This window comes from Rhinoderma darwinii, chromosome 6, assembly GCF_050947455.1.
Source record: "Rhinoderma darwinii isolate aRhiDar2 chromosome 6, aRhiDar2.hap1, whole genome shotgun sequence".
Lineage (NCBI taxonomy): Eukaryota > Metazoa > Chordata > Amphibia > Anura > Rhinodermatidae > Rhinoderma > Rhinoderma darwinii.
In genome coordinates this window covers 145,517,382-145,539,795 of record NC_134692.1, presented here as the reverse complement: position 1 = coordinate 145,539,795, position 22,414 = coordinate 145,517,382, and the positions used below count along the sequence as shown (strand labels likewise).

The 22,414-nt window shown below is 48.7% G+C and overlaps 2 protein-coding genes across 2 annotated transcripts in view; both read left to right on the top strand.

The window, feature by feature from the left end:
* Positions 1-2,900, top strand: part of LOC142656078 (RING finger protein 112-like) — an 18,709-nt gene extending 15,809 nt beyond the window's left edge. Inside the window, exons 12-14 of the mRNA XM_075830947.1 lie at positions 625-678; positions 1,121-1,195; positions 1,771-2,900. Of these exons, the coding sequence (XP_075687062.1) occupies positions 625-678; positions 1,121-1,195; positions 1,771-2,304 (663 nt within the window). The 3' untranslated portion in view covers positions 2,305-2,900. The remainder of the gene's footprint in view (positions 1-624; positions 679-1,120; positions 1,196-1,770) is intronic.
* Positions 2,901-7,192: 4,292 nt separating this feature from the next.
* On the top strand, positions 7,193-15,550 carry LOC142656080 (RING finger protein 112-like). The gene is made up of 13 exons (XM_075830949.1): positions 7,193-7,510; positions 7,655-7,943; positions 8,026-8,238; positions 8,771-8,908; positions 9,063-9,167; positions 9,261-9,311; positions 9,966-10,010; positions 10,192-10,278; positions 10,752-10,875; positions 11,388-11,518; positions 11,794-11,847; positions 14,555-14,629; positions 14,843-15,550. Exons 1-13 carry the CDS (start codon positions 7,356-7,358, stop codon positions 15,218-15,220), a joined length of 1,845 nt encoding a protein of 614 aa, XP_075687064.1. The 5' UTR covers positions 7,193-7,355; the 3' UTR covers positions 15,221-15,550.
* The last annotated feature ends 6,864 nt before the right edge of the window (positions 15,551-22,414 follow it).

The following is a 22,414-nucleotide window of genomic DNA, read 5'->3' as shown; positions in this document are numbered from 1 at the left end:
TGCGCTGCAGGGTCGTGACGAGACGTCCTGCGATGATGAGGATGAAGTTATAGAGCGCGCTGTAACGTAGAGACGTGTCTGCTGTAGGGTCTGTGGAGTATATACAGTATATACCGTGTCCTCCATCATTCTGCGCTCATTAACTTATTAATATATCTTCATAGCGGTCGGAGCTTTGTTTTCTGATCCAGAGCTCCAAACCCCCTGCAAAGATGTAGCATTACATGATAAATGATGTCTGCCTGAAGTCTTCTACTATTGAGGCTTATTGTAAGAGTCTCAGCACAAAATGCGTCTGCTTTTATTTGAAGGTTTTTGCTGCTTATGGTCTTGCCGGAAAGTTGCCCCAACCATGTCCTGCTCACACAGCTGAGAGGTTGTTACAATGTATCAGTGCCGAGAAGAGATATCGGAGTGGAGTCCAGGACAGGAGAAAGGTTTGTGCTCCTGCTGTGTCCACAGAGGATCGTCAGCGCTTGTACATTGTAACATGCACATCAGCTGTGTGAGCAGGACTAGGTCAGGACGGGTTTTCATGTTTAGATTCCGGTTAATGTTCACGTTTAAATGTTGTCTTCACTTTATTTTATCTTTCTTTCTCATTTTGTGTTTATATTTTTTCAGGATTTTGTCAGTACGTTGCAGGCAGAACACTTCAGCTTTGCTTCTCCAATGGAGGTAATAACGTAATATCATAAACTGGCCACTAGAGGCAGCGTATCAGTCCCCAAAATCAGGAAGAGTCACCCCGCACCCCTGATCTCCACGAATCCTGTTCATCTGGATTACGGCTTCACCCGCTCTATAGTCCAAGGAATTGAAACCAAGACATTTCCAAATAATCTTTTTTAGAAGTCTTGAGACATTTTGCTTTGAATGTTTCTGAAAATGTCTCGTGAAGAATAAGTTGCCGTCTAACCAGTGACGCGCTTTGTAATATCGATGATTCCCCACATTTCCTTGCGCCATTTCTTTTCTGTCCTGAGTCACGATGTGTTTTCTCACTCTGGCCACTAGAGGGCGTCTCCCGATCCCCGCTGTGCTATATAATTATGGGACTGATATTCCTCGTCATCGCACTTCATCTTCATTAACGCCTCGTTCTTTTTTTTTTTTACAGATGTTCTATGTATTCGAAAACCTCAAAAACATGAAAAACACTGTTAGAAAATTGCAGGAATTTGTGGAAAAAGAGGTAGCCGGATTATTCCTGTATCTGTGTGCAGTGCGCTGGGCGTTAGAGGTCGCTCTGCTCCTTCTGTTTTACTTAAAGGAATTGTCCAGAATTAAAAAAACATGACTGCCCTCTTCCAGAAACAGCGCCACTCCTATCCACAGGTTGTGTCTGGTATTACAGCTAAGCCCATGGACAGGGGCGACGCAGTTTTTAGAAGAAAGCCGCCATGTTTTTCTAATCTTGGACAATCCCTTTAAACTCTACTCTTAATCATTCACATTGGACTTTTTTCAAGGTTCCCCCTGTGCAGCATCCGCTCATGAGATCCACCGTGATCACAAACTGAACCAATTATTACTGGTGACAACCGGCCTCTCTTTCACTTTCTGGTTGTCACTGCTCCTCCCCTTTTTACTAACACCACTGAATAGTAATATGATATTGTAAATTGTCCAAACTTGGGATTAATCGAGGGGAAATACAACAAATTCTCTTCATGGTGACGGGTCCGTTGTCATAATGGTCCCATGATGTGTATATAGCGGCAGTCCTGGCCAATGACATGGGCTCTGACCTCTGTGCTTCCTCCTTAGGCTCCCATCACATCTTCTCTATTCAAGATCTTGAGGGTTCGGCCCTCTCAGATGAGGATTAAAGTCAATGAGGAGGCGTCTCGTCTTCTGGATGAGTATGAGAAGAGTCTGAAAGGCGGCAATGACACATCGAGGATGAAGCTTATGGACGAGATGAAGACCCTCTTGGACCAAGTAGTGGATAATTTCTGCACCGAATACTCCAAGCGCTTCACAAAGTGTGCAGTGGGGATCGGTTGTGCGGTGGGGGGAGGTGTCCTCAGCTTGGCCGGAGGCGTCCTGGGAGTTGCTGTGGTTGGAACAGTCCTGGCGACAGAAGCCGTGGCATTATTGGGCAGCACGACTGCCGCCGTGGTCACCGGTGCAGTTGGCGGGTCTGTCACCCTAGGGGCCATCGGGACTGGAGTCGGGGCAGGTGTAGGGGGTGTTATTGGACATAAAGAGAAGAAAAAGGATCAGACGACTGATGATAGATCTAATAACAATGGCTCAACATCCGAAGACACCCAACAGCTGGTGCCAAAGCCAGAGTGAGGCTGCTGCTCAGAACAATGACCCCCATCATTGTAGGTATAGACGTCATGCGGCTCCAATGAGACCCTATAGAAGCCCCTATTCAAGTCAACATTTCTTTATAGATTCTATGGGCAGCTGTGGCCCCTTCTTCCATGGGGCCCAATGGCTTCTGATTACTCTAGATATAATGCACTGGTGGCAGCTTTTTTCATGTAGGGGGCGCTATGATCGAGGGATTATATGAGAAGTCTCCACGGAAAGTAATGGGGCAACTGCTCCTGTCACTGAAAGGGGTTTCCTATAACAAAACCTCTTATTGACTAGATCTGCGATGAGTGGGGTCCGGAGGCAGCTGAGCGCTCACTCCGATGTTTCATTGACTGTAATGGCGGTGACTGTGAATGTGCGGCCACTTCTCCATCAGGTAGAGGGGAGCTGAGGGCCTCGTTCTCGGGGTCTGTGGGGGCTCCAGACCGATGACTTTTATGGAATTCTAAACTGTGTAATATGTGAGGTCTCTGACGCCTCCGACAACGTCTTTCATAATATATTTCCCTATATTTTCTGTAAGGTGAAGAATTGTAAACGATGAAAAATAAAAACTATAAAAAAGAGTTTTAAATGTATCAATAAAAACCAAAATCTCAGCCAAAAGTCACCCGACTGTTTACCTAAAAGGTTCCAAATTCTGTTCTGATTCGTTCTTTAACAGCGGCCGGCGCCTCCTGCAGACAGGTGTGTACAGCCCCTGTAGACGTCATATGCAGTGAGCTCCCCCTAGTGGTGGTGGGGAGACTGAAGTCACAAAAAATAAAGAACAAATGTCTACATTTCTTGGTCTGTTGTGGATTTTCGCAGAATATTGATGTCACCGCGTAGACCGAGTCTTAGGTTCCCTACACACGCTGCAAATATTGTTGCGTGAAATCTATGACACTGAAAATGCGTCCTATACATCTGCCTGCGGTTGTTTCTGCAGAAAACGCAAAATCTGCAGCGTGTGCAGACAGGATTATAAAAACATGGCGGCTTTCCTCTAAAAATAGCGCCACACCTGTCTACGGGTTGTGTCTGGTATTGCAGATCGGCTCTATTGAAGACAACTGTAAAAAAACGCCAAGGCCGGGAAAAATTGCGCCCAACTTTACTGTGAATTGCTGCGGTTTGCAATGTTTCCGGTTTAGTCGTTTTTTACAGTTGAAACGTGTAAAAGAAATGATTCACCTGGAAGAACCGCGCTGCACGAAAATGGCCATGAAAACACGCTTTTTTTTTTTTTTTTATGTGTTTTTTGACCATGCAGTCAAAAAAATAAAGCCCCATGTGAACATACCCTCAGGCAGCTAAATAACTGCCACATGCCACGAGGCAGAACTCCGGATGATGATCGGCAGTAAATGTGGATGACTACACCCAGCAGGATCAGCAACTCCCATCATGGAGGTAGATTCTGAGTAAATACAGTGATCAGTGGTGCCCGTGAAAAGGAGGAGCCCCCAATATTGTGCCGCCTGTCTGTTTCTGCCTTTCCGTAAACTTTGGGCCAATCGCTCACAATGCTGTTCCTCTTGGGGGAATAGGGTCCTGCATACCTCCCAATCATCCTGGATTCAGCGGGACAATCCCGGATTATGGGCGTTGTCCCGCTGTCCCCGGTGACCTTGTGTATGTCCCGCTGTCAACTGTATCTGCATCCTCAGGACGCAGATACAGATGAACCCATTCCTGAAGCAGGGAACAATCCGCTCCCTGCTTCAAAATTAGTTCAGACCAGAGGGAGCTCCTCCGCTCACCGAGGACGCCCCGGGAAGCCCTTGACATCACTGTCCATATATGGACACTGACGTCAGTGCCTACTGATTGAGCTTAATCCCCGTTGCCGATGATCTGGCCGGGTATTCCGCCCCTAGAGGAAACCCCTGTGGTCACTGTCCATATATGGACATTGACTCCAGGGGCTCCTCCCGGAGCCGAATCCCCGGCCAGAGTCGGCAACTGTTAGCCACTGACGTCATTGTCCATATAAGAACAGTGACATCAGGGCTTCCCTCTAGGAGTGGAATCCCCGGCCTATGCTCTAGCTGGGGATTACGCTCCTAGAGGGAGTCCCAATTGTGCTATCTACAAGTGGGGGGGAGTGTAGCACTATAAACATGGACACTGTGGCACTATCTACAAGGGCACTATCACTTTATAGTTGGGCAGTGGCACTAGGGGCAGCTTTGGGGGCATTATACTGTGTGGGAGGCACTATGGGATCATGATAATGTGTGGGTTGAACCGGGTGTGTATCTAGATTGGGTGGGATTAGAGGCGTGGATTAAAAGAAAGAACGTTTCCCACTGCATGCTACACGCGCCGCATCAGTTGTCCCTCTTTGTGATACTTGACAGTTGGGAGTTGTGGTTCTGCATCGGAATGTGACTGTGACCAACCAGAGCTGGGCCCCTTCTTTCTAAGGGCCCCATAGACTCCTCATGATCTACCTCTACAAGTAGATTAGAAAGTAAGGGTATGTGCACACACACTAATTACGTCCGTAATTGACGGACGTATTTCGGCCGCAAGTTCCGGACCGAACACAGTGCAGGGAGCCGGACTCCTAGCATCATACTTATGTACGATGCTAGAAGTCCCTGCCTCGCTGCAGGACAACTGTCCCGTACTGAAAACATGATTACAGTATGGGACAGTAGTTCCACGGAGAGGCCGGGACTCCTAGCGTCGTACATAACTATGATGCTAGGAGCCCGGCTCCCTGCACTGTGTCCGGTCTGGGACTTGCGGCCGAAATACGTCCGTCAATCACGGACGTAATTAGTGTGTGTGCACATACCCTAAGACTGGGCCCCGGCCAAAGATGATGCAGAGCAGATATTCCGTCTCTATAGACACTGCTGCCGTGATCAGGGGGAAGAATAGACAAAACAGAGAAAAAAAACTCTAAAACAAAATCTCCCACAATGCATCAGAAGTAGTGGAAGGGAGAAGTGGAGCGGTTGTCCCCAATAATTAATAGCAAATCCACCCGCAGCTTTATTGTTGCATTGATTTAGAGAAATGTGCCCCCCCCCCCATGATTTAGAGAAATGTGCCCCCCTATGATTTAGAGAAATGTGCCCTCCCCCCATGATTTAGAGAAATGTGCCCCCCCCCATGATTTAGAGAAATGTGCCCCCCTATGATTTAGAGAAATGTGCCCTCCCCCCATGATTTAGAGAAATGTGCCCCCCCCATGATTTAGAGAAATGTGCCCCCCCCATGATTTAGAGAAATGTGCCCCCCCCATGATTTAGAGAAATGTGCCCCCCCCATGATTTAGAGAAATGTGCCCCCCCCATGATTTAGAGAAATGTGCCCCCCCCCCATGATTTAGAGAAATGTTCTCCCACCATGATTTAGAGAAATGTGCCCCCCCCATGATTTAGAGACATGTGCCCCCCCATGATTTAGAGAAATGTGCCCCCCCATGATTTAGAGAAATGTGCCCCCCCATGATTTAGAGAAATGTGCCCCCCATGATTTAGAGAAATGTGCCCCCCCATCATTCAGAGATATGTTCCCCCCATTATTTAGAGAAATCTGCACCCCATGATTTAGAGAAATGTGCCCCCCCCATGATTTAGAGACATCTGCCCCCCCCCATGACTTCTGTAAATAACACTGCAATACTCAGCGAGGACAGCAGGTGGCAGAACAATATTGTATCCTGTGAACTTCTGCCGATCGCTCAATTCACTGTTCAGCAGCAAGCAGAGATCTTATAAACAGTGTAGAATTCGAACACAATGGAGGAGATTTACAGTGCGCCAAATAAGGGAATTTGAAAGGGGTGCGGCTACGAGAAATTCGCCACGGCACCAAATTTATTAACAGATTTTTTGATACAATATATTGGGGGACAGGAGAAATGCGTCTCAGATGCCAACCGCGCGCTGCCACGTCTCCTGCGCCGCGGTGATGAATTACACAGAATTGTCACCGTTTTTTCTGACTCCTGAATTCACAAATCTTATGACGATCCCGATAAACCTGCGCCAAAGTCTCCGAGAAACTTCCAGAACTTTACACGAGGATTTACAGGACACTTAACGAGCCCTTTAATGTTATGAAAAGCCAATCTGACTGAATACTTCTCACAGCTGGGGGTTTGTAACATCATATAGTTCTATTTTACCTGCACTGATACATTGTAACAAACTATCAGAACAGAGGCGACACTAGTGCTGCTGATGTGTTTATCTCAGAGGATTGTCTAGACTGATATGTTGTAACAAACCCTCAGCTGTGAGAAGTATCAGGTAAGGACGGGTATTCAGCCACTAATTTTAAACAACAATGTTTCAAGTCACTGACAGCAAGCAGGAATCTTAAAAACAGGAAGGAATTGAAACATTATGGGGAGATTTGATCTGCCATTTGCACGAGTTCTCTGGCAGGAAAAAAAGTCGAAACTTTTGGCCCCCGCTTGTTCTGCGCAAATGGGGGCGGGGCCACACTCAGACGGACAGATTTACTATCATATACGCCAGAAATCAGTGAAAACTATAGAGGAAATCTACGGCAGCTCGTACTCGCATAGATTTCAGTTTGTGGCGCACGGACAACACAAGATGCGCCAAATTTAAACAGAGTCGTGCGCCTCTCAATAAATGTGGCGCCTTTTACTCCAGCGTGCTGCCGTATATGACGATGAAACGCCGGTCTTTGCAAATTCCCCCCGAAGTCTATTATAAAGCTTTAGAACGTTCCACTACGCAACGATGAAGCTTCGTATACGGAGACGGGACACCGGCCCTTTAAATGGACTACCTGTCTACAACACGTTGTGCGGCGTCCATCATGTAAAGCTCCGGGACGCTCACGCTATAAAACGACTATAACGACCAATATAAACGCCATAAAACTTCCTCCAGAATTTATCACGTTCCACAAATGGTTAAATGACATATTCGGCTCTGCTGCATCAGGGCAGGCGGGCTTTAGTGTCACGAAGCAGGAAGAGCAGCTGTTGAAAATTAGCTGAGGAGGGGAGAGGCAGGACAGAGGGGCGGCTGCAGCAGATAAACATGGAGGCCAGGAGGTACGGGGAGGCAGACAGGCCGCAGCCTCGCGCCTCGCTGGGGACGACGCAGCGACGGACTGAGCCCCAGAAGAAGAAAGCGAGGAGGAGGCCGAGGAAAAATAGAGCGGCCGGATACAGCGAGACTGCCGAACCTATGAGGTGAGAGACCGATGTCGGACTGAGGGGCCCGGCCAATAATCCAGCACCGGTTGTGGATTAGCAGGTTTCCGGTGCTGCTCCACCTCTCATACGGGGTCGGGGGGGTTCTCCTCACAATAACCATTGTTTCTCCGTTTTCTCCAGTAATGACGCTCCACTGCCTCCGGATGGCGCTGTCAGTTTTCACAGTCTGATGGAGGACATCACCTGCTCCGTGTGTCTTGATGACTTGCAGAGTCCGGTGACCATCAGCTGCGGACACACCTTCTGTCGAAACTGCATCTCCACCCACTGGAGCACCCCACACCCGGAGGGTTACCTGTGCCCAGAGTGCCGGAAACAATGCCCCCGAAATCAGATTGCCCCCGACTATCGTCTGATGAACATCATCACCAAGATCCAACGGGGAATGCAAGAGAAGAACAGCGAGACGGTAACAACGCAGCGGGAGAAAAAAAAATCATGGAAAAATGATGGAGAGAAAATGGCGTAATCCACATCCGTTCTCTCCGCAGGAATGTCCGCCGTCCCCGGAGCAGGGTTACCCGCTGCAGCTGGTGTGGACGGATGAGAATGGCGGCTTACACTTGGATGAGTCGGTGGTCTGTGATTGCTTCATGAACAGAGGTCTGTCTGATTACCCCGTCTACCTGCTCTGCGTCATCGGAGAAAAGCGCCGCGGAAAGTCGTTCCTCATGAACTACATCATGAGAGCCTTGGCGAGTCAGGTGAGTGGAGGACAAGGGGGCACCAACGAAATGTCTGGGGGTCATTTATAAAAAGATTTTCTGTGTTTATTTACATTTCGGGATCATAGGGGTTGTCCTCGCCGACTTCCAGTGCCCGTTAATAAGAAGGGATGCCCTCTGGTCTCATTGGAGGTCCATTGACCTCAGTGATTTCTGCCGTCATAGAGGGGTCCGAGCGCTGGTCTTCCGGTAATCGGCTTCATTCCAGGGACCTGCCGTCCACGTGGGGGTAGTTGTTGCCCGGTTCTTCTCAAAAGTTTTGAGAATAAGCAATGCCCCCCCCCCATATGGTCGTGACCTATTCTACACGGTACACAGATAGTATCACTCCCATCATCACACCATAGACCGGGCAGGGAACATGCAGGAAGACCATGGACTCCTCATGCGGACATGACTGTCTCCTTAGGGTCGATGTGTGGGATTCGTGTTCTCTGCGACACGTCTGGTTTTCGTCTGAGGGGGTGAATAATTTCCTTGAATTTCAGTCGTCTTTTGAAATCTCTTGTAGGAGAAGGGCGAGAAGCTCAGTCTTGGAGCAAATGATGAGCCTCTCCAAGGCTTTGAATGGAAATGTGGCATCGACAGCACTACAAAGGGCATCTGGATGTGGAGCAGACCCTTCATCGTGGGCCATGAGGGAGAGAAGGTGAGAGACGTCGTTCCTGGACAGGGTTGTAGAAATATCGAATGCTGCCTGAAGGTTGATGGCCACGTCTTCCATCTGGTCTGAGCCTTCTTCTCCGTAGTGATCGTATTATTGTTCTGATCCACATTGACTCTTGGTTTTTACCTTCTCTTAGGTTGCCGTCTACATTTTGGACACAGAGGGGTCTCTGGACATTGAGGGGGACCGGGAGAGCTGCATTAAGTTGTCTGCATTGTCCATGCTCCTCAGCTCTCATTTGGTGAGGAACCTCCCAGTTCGTCCTTATTCCAGTCACCAGATAATGAGTTGTAGATCTTATCGGGTATAACCGGCATTCTATTGCCTCTTCTAGGTTTTCAATGTGGCCGGAAGCTTAAAGGAGACAGAACTGGACTACATGGAGGTGAGTGTTGTGTGGACCGTGGTCTATCATCTGCAGATCCTGCAGGATCACTGGTTTAGGATGAACATTATAAAGTAGAGGTCTGTCGGAGTACATGGGTTCTGGGATATATGGTGGGTTCCTATAGGGGTGTAGGACATATGGGTGACTGGTTCGTCTTTTGGGTGCTCTGAATATACAGACATGAGGCTGAGGACTGACCGGTTCCTCTGACTACGAGCAGGATGGATTGGACACCGCCGTGCTCTGAGTCCATACAAGTTATACTGGAGGAGTCTCACTCTTCAGATGCCCGTATAGAGACGTGACTGGGGAAACGTGGGTATTTGATATATATTTCTAGTTCTTGGAGTTTGGAGGGATTTAATGGCTTCATGGAGGACTTCTTGTGACCACTGACTGAGGAACATGATCTACAAGGAGATGGATCTGGGAAAGATCATTACTTGCTATAACTGGACTGAGGTGACATAGTTTACGACTAGTTCCAATATATAGTTTGGGCTTCAACTTTCCACCCATAGGTTAAGTGGCTATTTTATAAGTGGGTCTGATATGGGTGCGTTAGATTGTCCTGTCCATGTAGACCGTTGCCTTCTATGTACAGACTATGTGATGGTTATCTAATGACTAACACGTCCACTGTCCTTCCAGATGTATCTCCACATGGGAGAAGAGTTGGGCTCTCCAGGTTTACAGGTAGGTGATCTGGTCTCGTCTTCTCCAGGTCCTCCATAGTCCATTCACACTTCCTTCTTCCAACTCCACCAGTCTCTGTAGCAGATCGAGATTATTATCCTACATGGGACATTAAAAAGCTCATCATATCCCCTTTATTTTGGATGATTGATTTACACCCGGTCTCTTGTGTATGTTTCAGTACTTGGACATTTTAATCAGAGACTGGCATGACTCCAACAATTGTGGCAGAGAAGAAGCTCAGTCTTATATCCGCCGGGAAGTTGAGGTATGAAAGTTCATGAATGTTCTTCTCCCCAACTCCATCCTGTATCTACACGGGCAGATTTCTACCACTGTGACATCAGATTTTTCGGGTGTAGAAGAAGTGGTCCTCTTAACAAGCTGTATCCCTTTCCTATTGCCCAAGTATCTCCCCTCTCCAAAGGCAACATAAGTAGGTAAACAGCCAGAAGACCACGCCACCACTCTCTCCTACCCACGCCACCACTCTCTCCTACCCATGCCACAACTCTCTCCTACCCACGCCACAACTCTATCCTACGAAGGAAGGGGGTACCTGAAGTCCTAGAATCGCACCAGTCGGGGTCTCCTGTGACCTCTGCCTGGCATACCACGTTCCTACCAGTGACCTCTCATTGTGTGTCGGGTCTTTAGACCTTTCGCTTCCTTCCCTCTTGTTACTCCAGATCGTCACCATATAACATTTCATTTGTATTTCTGTTTTTCTCTCCATCTTAGAAACTCCAGAAGGGCTGTAATTACCCCAAAGTTTTATGGGATCTGGAGAGGAGTCACACCCGCTGCTTCCTACTCCCACACCCAGGCAAAGGCATCACAGGAGAGAGCCAGGGGAGACTCCAAGGTAAGGTCCTTCACGACAATGGAGGAAGATACAACATCTGCCCAATTATCAGACTGATCTGACGGAAGGGGAAACGTAAGTTCTATGATTACAAGAAGATGGGAGTCCCTGGTTTGGGTAATAACCCTAGTCATGTATAAAGAGACGGACCTATAGGGGGCAGTGTTCTTCCTTCCGGAGGAGAGCTATTTTGTATACTTTTTCCCAGGGAGCATTGTCCTATAGACTCCTCACACCAGCTGGATCTCCGCGTGGAGAATCAGTACCGTGTCAGAAAGACGTCACCATTTCAATGATTTTTGGACCATGAGGCTTTGCTACTATAAAGTTTACACAAGACTATCCCGGGGATGGTGGGTGACAACTACTGGTGGGTCATGGTTTGAGACCCATTTCATACTTGTTGTAGCGTCTCCAGACGTCGGGGTCACATTCTCTGTTCCTGATGTGAATTTGATGTTTCTTATGTTACAATAATCTGACGCAGGCCGTGTGTGATCTCATCCTCGCAGATATGGACACGGATTTCCAGGACAATCTGAGGTTGTACGTGAAGGATGTGGTGCAGGGAGTGTGGCACCGGACTAAGACCAGCGAAACAGGAGAAGTGCTGACCTGCGGCCGCGTTCCCTCCATGCTGCAGGTGAGTGGAGGAGGACGAGCGTCATTCTGTTCAGCGCAGGAAAACGGCGCCAATTTGTATCTTCTGCATTTCTGGTCAAGTTGCCTCTTAGGGAAAGTTGAAGGTTTTTTTTTTATGCTTTGTTTTTTTTCCTCAGACACTTCACCCAACATATTAGTATTTCAGGGGCGGAAGGGTGGGGCTGTGACAACCTGTCAGTAATAAATATATATATTTGGATGGGCATGTATTTCGAGGTTTTGACTAGAACACGGGATGACTCGTCTTTCTTCTAGGATTTTGTTGATGTTCTGAATCAGCAGAAGTTTGGTTTTTCATCCCCGATGGAGGTGAGTGATGTCATCATATTAGATCTGAGTTAAATCTGTAAAGCATGAAATGCTACATGAGACTTTTATAGAAGGAGCCGATGTACAGAACTGCTCGATTCCTCCAAATCTTCACACACTGAGACCCAAACTTACTCATTAGGGGGCGATCTGGGGGGGGTCACTCGCTGCACGGGCCATATGGTTCCTGGACTGTGTGTCTGGAGGGGAAAAGAGAGGTTATGTGTGATTACATATATAGCAGAGCCGGCTCCAGTCCATGGGATGATTACAGATATAGCAGAGCCGGCTCCAGTCCATGGGATGATTACAGATATAGCAGAGCCGGCTCCAGTCCATGGGATGATTACATATATAGCAGAGCCGGCTCCAGTCCATGGGATGATTACATACATAGCAGAGCCGGCTCCAGTCCATGGGATGATTACATACATAGCAGAGCCGGCTCCAGTCCATGGGATGATTACATACATAGCAGAGGTGGCTCCAGTCCATGGGATGATTACATACATAGCAGAAGCGGCTCCAGTCCATGGGATGATTACATATATAGCAGGGCCGGCTCCAGTCCATGGGATCATTACATACATAGCAGAGCCGGCTCCAGTCCATGGGATGATTACATATATAGCAGGGCCGGCACCTGTCCATGTGATGATTACATATATAGCAGAGCCGGCTCCAGTCCATGTGATGATTACATATATAGCAGAGGCGGCTCCAGTCCATGTGATGATTACATATATAGCAGAGGCGGCTCCAGTCCATGGGATGATTACATATATATAGCAGAGCCGGCTCCAGTCCATGGGATGATTACATATATAGCAGAGCCGGCTCCAGTCCATGGGATGATTACATATATAGCAGGGCCGGCTCCAGTCCATGGGATGATTACATATATAGCAGGGCTGGCACCTGTCCATGTGATCATTACATACATAGCAGAGCCGGCTCCAGTCCATGGGATGATTACATATATAGCAGGGCCGGCACCTGTCCATGTGATGATTACATATATAGCAGAGCCGGCTCCAGTCCATGTGATGATTACATATATAGCAGAGGCGGCTCCAGTCCATGGGATGATTACATATATATAGCAGAGCCGGCTCCAGTCCATGGGATGATTACATATATAGCAGAGCCGGCACAAGTCCATGGGATGATTACATATATAGCAGGGCCGGCTCCAGTCCATGTGATGATTACATATATAGCAGAGGCGGCTCCAGTCCATGGGATGATTACATATATATAGCAGAGCCGGCTCCAGTCCATGGGATGATTACATACATAGCAGAGCCGGCTCCAGTCCATGGGATGATTACATACATAGCAGAGCCGGCTCCAGTCCATGGGATGATTACATACATAGCTGAGCCGGCACCAGTCCATGTGATGATTACATACATAGCAGAGCCGGCACAAGTCCATGTGATGATTACATACATAGCAGGGCCGGCACCTGTCCATGGGATGATTACATATATAGCAGAGCCGGCTCCAGTCCATGGGATGATTACATATATAGCAGAGCCGGCACCAGTCCATGTGATGATTACATACATAGCAGAGGCGGCTCCAGTCCATGTGATGATTACATATATAGCAGAGGCGGCTCCAGTCCATGTGATGATTACATACATAGCAGAGGCGGCTCCAGTCCATGGGATGATTACATACATAGCAGAGCCGGCTCCAGTCCATGTGATGATTACATACATAGCAGAGGTGGCTCCAGTCCATGGGATGATTACATACATAGCAGAAGCGGCTCCAGTCCATGGGATGATTACATACATAGCAGAGCTTACATATATAGCAGAGCCGGTTCCAGTTTAGCACCAGTGTAACCTACAGGAAGAGGAACAACTTGTGTCTTCGAAGAAAAATGCTTTTGAAAGTGAATGGCAAATGTCAGACCTGATCACTGACTGCAAATCAGAACTAGAAAAGAACGAGACTTTCACTGCGGCACCTTCAAAGGGATCTCCAGTCACTGCTCTGAAACTCCACGGGAAGATGTCACTTAGGTTCCTTTATTAAGTTTTTGTGGTTTTGGTGTCAAAATATGTTATTTTTTTTCAGCCTTTACCTCCTACACTGTAATGGATCAGACAATGCATTGAAATCAGTGTAAAACTTGAGGAACCATAAAAAGAGGGAGGAGCTAGGAGCTGCAGAGGGAAGGACAAAAAGGAGCTGCAAAAATGAGGGAGGAGCTATAGAGGGAGGGTATAAGAGCAGGGAGAAATCTCACGAGGAGCCACAGAGGGAGGGAGGAGCCAATAAAATGAGGAACGGCATAGGTTGATGTAGGAAGAGGAGATTTCGCAGTCTTACAGAAGTTGCCAACATATAACATTCCCGGGTTACTAGTCTTTGGAGGAGCGGCTCCTTTCTCAAGTTGGACAATTTTGGTCATACATGGCATCATCTTAGTGTGTGTGTGTGTGTTTGTATGTGTGTGTGTGTGTATATGTATATATATATATATATATACACACACACACACTGTATACACACACACACACACACACACACACACACGTTTTGTATCCTTCCTTCTTACATGACGGATGGGCTCCTGCACTGGGGTCTAGGACGGGCGGACGTCTCCGGGTGTTGGGGTGACTCTGGCCTCTGGCCACCTAAACTCAGTCCTTCTGCGTCTCCCAATTGTCTTGTCTTCTTCACCCCACAGATGTTTTATGCGATCAAAAACAGAAAGATCATGGAAAGCACCAAAGAGGAGTTCCGGGAATTCCTGAAGAAGCTGGTTAGTCCGGAGCTTTCAATTTTCTTGACTTGGGGGGGGGGGATTCAAAATTTTCTTCACCAAAACTTTTAACTGAAAATATCCGAATAATGACGTTATGTGACCTGATAATCATGTAGACCTAACCCTGGATCATCTGCAGGTTATGAACATGGAAGGTTGACCTTGATGGATAGAAGCCCTTCATTGTGTCCTTTTCTCTCCTCTCTGTAGCCAAACTACCGCTTTCCATCCACAATGCAGACCCTGGTCTCTGAGAAGTCAGCAGAACTCGCCAAAAAGTTCCAAGACTCGCTCCTGGGTCGCAACCCCGGTCATCACGCTGCGCTGCAGGAAGAACTGGAGGCTCATCTTATGGAGGAGCAGAAAATGTTTTGCTCCGGTTACAACAAGCGTCTCACATACAATGCCGTCACACTGGGGGCCACTGTCGGTTTTGGGTTATATGGGGCGATCGGGGCTGTGGCTGCACAACCGGCAGTGGCCGTAGCAGAGGGGACTGTAGCCATGGAGGTAGTGGCAAACACCGTTGCAGTGCTGAAAACGGGCGTCTCTGCACTAGTGGGGCGATTTTTCCGGGGTGGGTTATAACTCATGTTACAGGGTCACACCTCCGTCTATAGGGGTGTTCTGGGGCAGAATCTCCATAATACAACTTTTCAAGTCCACACCAATACAACCAGCAACTTTATGTAGTCAGAATATATTGCTTGGCTTTAGGGCAGACAAATCTGTTATCAGTGGGGGACAATTGGGGCGCCTGACTGGCAAGACATTCACTGGGTGCCACGCTGGTCTACTGTGCCAACCAGCTCAATACAAGGGCGACAGAGAAGCGGGAGGGAAATCAATGACATTGTGTGTCCTGTATTATTACTCAATAAATAACGCTGCTGCTTCATCACCTGCAGATAATTCTAATACTGGATCCTTAGACAATGTATGAAGGGTCTCATATGGCCATCGGGGGAGGGGCAGTGATCGTTACCGCTCATATCTGAAAGTGACGCTCCCTAGTACTGATCCTTACATCGTCTTCTGCTCCACAGCCAGAGACTAGGAAATAACCGCTCTGTAATTATCTGAACTGTGACTGTTCTGCCCTCAGGTAACGAAAAGTCTCCCAGCCCCAATACAGGGGAATGTTAGAATCCAAGTTATGTAACATTCACACGCGGCAGACATTTCTACAAGTGTCCGATTCATCTCAAAGGGGTTTACAGAAATCCATGAACCTGCTGCAAAAACAATCCAATTCACATGTATAGAAAGGAGTTTCTTATCCTGTACTGATCCTGAGTTATATCCTGTATTATACTCCAGAGCTGCACTCACTATTCTGCTGGTGGAGTCACTGTGTACATGCATTACATTACTTATCCTGTACTGATCCTGAGTTATATCCTGTATTATACTCCAGAGCTGCACTCACTATTCTGCTGGTGGAGTCACTGTGTACATGCATTACATTACTTATCCTGTACTGATCCTGAGTTATATCCTGTATCTCTTTATTTTATATAAATTTACAAAACATAAACTGAAAAACAAATACATAACTAATTCCATATAACCAAAAAGTCACAACCAAATTCTTATAAACAAATTTTCTTATATACATTTCTGTATATGAGAAGAGAAAACGATACCAGACCCGGCCACATACACCCCAATCTTATATACTTACATCTACACTTCATCCGAAACTAAACAATAACTAGAATATATACAAACATCATATAAACGTAATCCAAAGTACCAACAGAAAATCCCCCGACCCGCGTCAACCAAGGGCCTAAAGAAACAACATAATAATGATGATAATAATAATAAAACAACAACATAATAATAATAAAATAATAATAATAATAACCCCAAAAATCCAAAATATAATAATACTAATCCCAATTTTTTTTTTTTTTTTTATCCTTTTTTTTTTTTTATATATATATATTTTTTAATCACACTATACACATCCTGACTTTCCCTAACCTTACCCTTCTTACCTAAACTCCACCACCCCAGCCAGCATCTCGCCTCATGTCCTCTCACGTCCGCATAGTCCAGATGCTGGCCCCCACCACCACACCCAACACCCCAGCCCAGCCCCCCGCCCCATGTCCTCCCATGTCCGCATAGTCCGGGGCTGGGTCAGGCAAACCCCCCCCCCGACCCCCTCCCAACCTATCTATTAACCCCCTTAAGTCTATCCCTATTCTAACAACATTTCTACATTATAATACAATACACGTCACCAACTTGTCCAAATACCAAACCATATACAAAATACACCGTACCCGAAAGCACCAAGTTCGGTCGCTTGTAAACCTTTTTCCTGCCATTTCAATCCTAAACAAAACAAAAATCTTCCAGTGCTTACCTAGCCCATCACCAGATAGAGAGAAGGGAAAGCCCCCCCCAGCTCCCCCCCAGAGGCCAAGGTACCACGTCCACCGCTGCACCCTCCCTATCGCTTGCCCTATCTCCTTACCCTATTACTAGCCCTTTCTTGACCCTATTGAAAGCTGACCCTATGCTGACCCTCACCTTTCCCTTATTCCAAGTCCTATCGCTATATTTTTTATTGGTGCCTCAGCGGAACGCAGACCCCCACCTCCAGTTGAGCACCGGTGACGACTCCCCCTCCCTCATGAAGGCAGACACATTAAGGCACCCAAAAGGAAAAGCCCCTCCAAAGACGAGAGGCTTTGGATGCTCCCAATCTGCCAACCTCCAAAGAATGCACCTTCACCAGGTCACCCATGATATTGCTAACAACCTCATCCACTAAGAGGATTTTCTTCTGGGTAGAAACTAGACATCGTGCATTCCACATAAAGTGCCTGACCACTATACTGACTAGAAACAAGGTGCAATGGTCCCTACCACCGAGGTCTCCGAACACTCCATAGGCCCACCCAGCATAGGAGAGGCTGGTTAGGCCTGGCCAACCAATGGAGGCTCCCACCCTTTTGTATACCTCTGTATTGAAAGGGCAATGAAGCAGGAAATGCTCCATGCTTTCCAGCACTCCGCCACACTCCTCCCGGGGGCAATCCCGATCATCAGAGCTTCTGCACTTTAGATTGTCCCTCACATACAGTCTCCCATGGAAGCAACGCCAAGCCAGATCCCAAAACTTCTGGGGAATCCTCGCTGAATTTAAAAGTTTTAATCCCGCCCCGAGGTCACTACTTGGGCAGTCTTTGAGCACCAGGGGCTTCTGGAAGTGGGTCATCAGGACCCTCCTGTCAAGAAATTTTCTCGACATGGTTCTGATCTCCCACACCTCCAGACCCCACCGGCGAACAATCTTCAGCGCCAGGGTGGCATAAGCCGGGAGATGTCCGTGAGGTGTACGCAGGTCTTTCACTTGCCCTCCTCTCTCCCATTCCTGGAAGAAAGGCCGAAACCACCCCCTGCAGGAGGATATCCACCAAGGAGCCCTCTCTTGCCAGAGGTTTGCCAGGTTGATCTTAACAAAGGTGTTCACTAGGAACACCACCGGGTTAACCATACCTAACCCGCCTAGTGTCCTTGGTAGGTAAGTAACCTCCCTCTTGATTAGGTTGAGCCTGTTCCCCCATAACAGCTGGAAGAACAGGCTATAGACCCGAGTCCAGAGAGGTTCTGGCAAGATGCACACACTGCCCAGGTAAAGCAACATGGGCACCAGGTAGGCCTTGGCCAAGTGAACCCTTTCCCTCAGGGTTAAGGACCAACCCTTCCATTGGTCGACCTTCTGGGCAACTAGATTCAGCCTATCCTCCCAGTTCTTCTTGGGGTAATCACCCGGGCCAAATTCGACTCCTAAGATCTTAGCAGACCCCTGAGGCTCTGGAAGGGTGTCCGGGAGATCAAAACCAGGATCTCCTCCTCCCAGCCAGAGACTTTTGCACTTATCCCGGTTGATCTTGGACCCAGATGCCAATGAGTAACGCTCCACTTCCGACATCACCCACTCTGCCTCCCCTCTCGAGGAGACAAAAATGGAGACGTCGTCTGCGTACGCAACCACCCTCTGAGTGGCCTCCGGCCCCTCCAGGCCGGCCCCGACTCCCGCCAATGGCCCACGATCGATCCTTTTAAGAAAAGGATCAATTGCGAACGCATATAGCAAAGGGCTCAAGGGACAACCCTGGCGGACACCAGACCCAACCTCAAAGGGGGTTCCAACCCAACCGTTCACCAGCGCAAAAGTCTCAGCCCCAGTGTATAAGGTCTGTAGCCAATTGACAAACCCCCCCGGTAGGCCGTACCTCAGAAGGACCGACCAGAGGTACTCGTGGTCCACCCGGTCAAAAGCCTTGGCCTGGTCCAAGGACAGGATGTACCCCTCCCACCGACCAGAATTTCCCTGCTCCACTGCCTCTCTGACACTGAGGACAGCACTAAATGTGCTGCGGCCTGGAACAGAACAATGCTGGACCGGCGAAAGGAGCCGGGATGCAAACTTCACCAGCCGATTAAACAGCACCTTTGCGAGAACCTTTCTGTCCGTATTGAGCAGCGCTATGGGACGCCAATTCTCAATACGGGTCGAGTCTTTACCCTTCGATAAAACGATCAAGGCCGACCTCCTCATTGACATTGGCAAAGTACCCGAGGAAAGGCACTCATTAAACACCTCAGTCAAGAGGGGAACTAGGGTTCCTTTAAAAGTCTTATAAAACTCGGATGTTAAGCCATCCGGCCCTGGCGATTTTTTGAGGGCAAGCCCATCAATCGCCAATCCCACTTCCTCTTCCTTGATCGAATCTATCAAAACACCGAGAGAGGGGTCTACCCCTGGCTCAGGGATGGTTTCAGCCAGGAAAGCCGACATCTCGTCTCGGTTTGGATCTTGCTTCCCCAAGAGGTGCGAGTAGAAGGATCTGACGACCTCCAAGATCCCTGATTTGGATCTCTTCAGAGATCCTGTACTATCAATCAGTCCTGTCACAACCTTACGACTCACTGACATCTTACAGTTCCTGTAGGGGTCGGGCGAGCGGTACCTCCCGAAATCCCTCTCAAGAACTAAAGATGTGTGCCTATCATACTGACACCTCCTGAGCAAAGCTTTCACCACGGAGATCTCCTCCCCACTACCCCCGGTTGAGACCAGATGTTCGAGTTTCCTCCTCAGTTCCTGATATAGGCGGTACCTACTCATGGACCTGAGGCTCGAGAGCCTGCGGAAAAATCCTGCCACCCGGACTTTAAACAACTCCCACCACTCAGACTTAGTACCACTGAGATCCAACAAAGGTACCTGGCTCTGAAGAAAATCCTCAAAGGCCTGTCTTATCTCCGCTTCTTCCAAGAGAGTAGAATTCAGCCTCCACATACCTCTTCCCATCTGGAGGGACTCTGCAATGTTCAAAGAGAAAATAATCATACAGTGATCGGAGAACTCCACCTCAACAACGGACACTGGTGAAGAGATGGCTTCCTCCTTCAAAAAAAACCTGTCTATCCTAGACCTACAACTACCTCTACGATAGGTGAAACCCGAGTGGCCTGGGGTATGCCTGATGTGGATATCCACCAGGCGAGCATCGCTAACTATATTTTTTAATGCTACACTATCGTAGGTCAATTTTTTATCTCCGGAACCTCCTCTATCTCGGGGCCTCACGACAGTATTGAAGTCCCCTCCAAAGATAACTTGTCGACCTGAAAAAAGGAAAGGCTTAATCCTCATGAAGAGACTTTTACGGTCCCATTTGCTCTGGGGTCCGTATATATTGATTAGTCTTAATTCCTGTCCCCTCATGAGGACATCTAAGATCAAGCACCTCCCCATTTCTAACTCAATCATCCGTCGGCATGTTACCGGTGCGGTGAAAAGGACCGCCACTCCGCTATAGGGCTCAGCCGCAAGAGACCAGTAGGAGGGCCCGCGTCGCCACTCCCTCCTAGATTTAACGACGTCTGCCAAAAGTGACAGCCTGGTCTCCTGCAAAAACAAAATGTCGGCTTCAACTCGGCCAAGAAAATCAAAGGCTGCAAATCTCGCCCTATCTGACTTAATGCTGGCAACGTTAATTGATGCCAGCGTCAACGGAGTGGGTGCCGCCATCATGGATGTTTGAGTTAGACGGCTTTCTTCTTCCCACCCCCCCCTCTATCTGATGAGGACCCCCCTTCTTTGCCTCGCTTCTTGCAAACTGAGGAGTCCATATTCACCACCCTATTCCCATCTTCATCCCCAAGTACCGGGTCAACCTCCCCCTCTGGGGGCAACGGCCCCTGCAGCAGGGGAGGCTCAACGACTCTAGGGTGCCCTACCATGCCCTCCCTCTTAGTATGAGAGGCTGGAATGTCCACGAGAGCATGGTATCGATCAGTAGAGCGCACCAGGGGGGTACAGGATTTACCTTCCTGGGCCAGGGCGGGGCCAGATGTATTTGGCCCTTGGGTTTTGCCCGGTGTCCCTTTTGCTGTAGGCTGAGTCCTCTCTTCCTCTCCCACACTTTCATAGTGGGAGGACTGAGAGTCCTCAGCCCTCTGCTCCCTTTGGATCCTCCTCATCTCCCCATTCAATTCGGCCTCCCCAGGGGCATCAGATTCAGGGGGGGCATCCAGATCCGAATCAGAGGTTGTCCCAGTTTCCTGGAGCGCCCTCCAAATCCTCTCCTTCCTTCGCTTCTCCGCCCTTCTCTGGCGAGAAGGGGGACCCTTCTTTGCATTCTTCCCTTGCCCCTGTGCCCCATCGTCCCTGCCCGCACCCTCACCCACGGAGGCCTCCCTCCTTTCATCCTCCGCAGGTTTGGAACAAGCATTGACAACAGAGCGAGGACACCGACTGAACGGGTGACCTAAGTCACCACACAGGTTGCACCGAATACGGTCACACGATGCGGCTAGATGACCAATCCCCCCACAATGAGCACACTTCTGCACCTTGCAGCCTGCACTCAAATGTGAGGGGTCGCCACACCGGTGACACAACTTCGGCTGCCCCTGGTAGAAGACAAGGATCCGATCTCTTCCCAGGAAAGCAGACGATGGTATGTGGGACACCGTCTGTCCCAGACGCTTTAATTTAACCATGAACGTCCAGGCCCCTGACCAGATGCCAAACTCATCCATGTTCTTCCGTGGCATCTCTACTACCTCTCCGTACCTTCCCAACCAGGTCATGATATCAATACAAGAGAGTGACTCATTACGGGTAAGAACGGTCACTCTCTTGGGACCACTTTGGCGAGAAATTGCTTGTGCAGCAAAGTCTCGCCAGCCAGGCTCGTCCTTCATCAGCTCGTAGTTCCCCCAGAAGACCTCAAGGCCCCCTAGGTGAACAAAGCTGATGTCAAACTCGACCGAGCCATGAGGATGTATCAAGGCAAAGATGTCACTCGCCTTGAAGCCCATCCCCAGCAGCAGCTCCACCACCCTCTTTCTGGGAGGGCACGCATCATTGCCACGCCACCGGAGACGGACCACATTCCTCCTGGCTACAGCCTGCCCGGCTGTTGGGAGCGACCACTGATCTCCTCGTTGCTCTCGGAAGGCATTTAGACCATATCTGTCTATCCAGAAAGACAGGTCCTTCTGCACTCCCCCTATGGTTAGGGTTTGCTTTCCCTCTCTTAAAGCGTCCAAGAGACGTTGTTGCAAGTTACCGTCCCCGGACCTTGAGGATGAAGATGGGTGGGCCCGCTGTCCCCCCGCTGCCACCCCAGCATAAGACCTGCCGGATGTCACAGCAAGAGGAGCGCCAGGCCCATTGCCCCTGGTTGATACCCCATCCCCACCACCCACCACCTCACCACCTACAGACACAGCACTCAACACCCC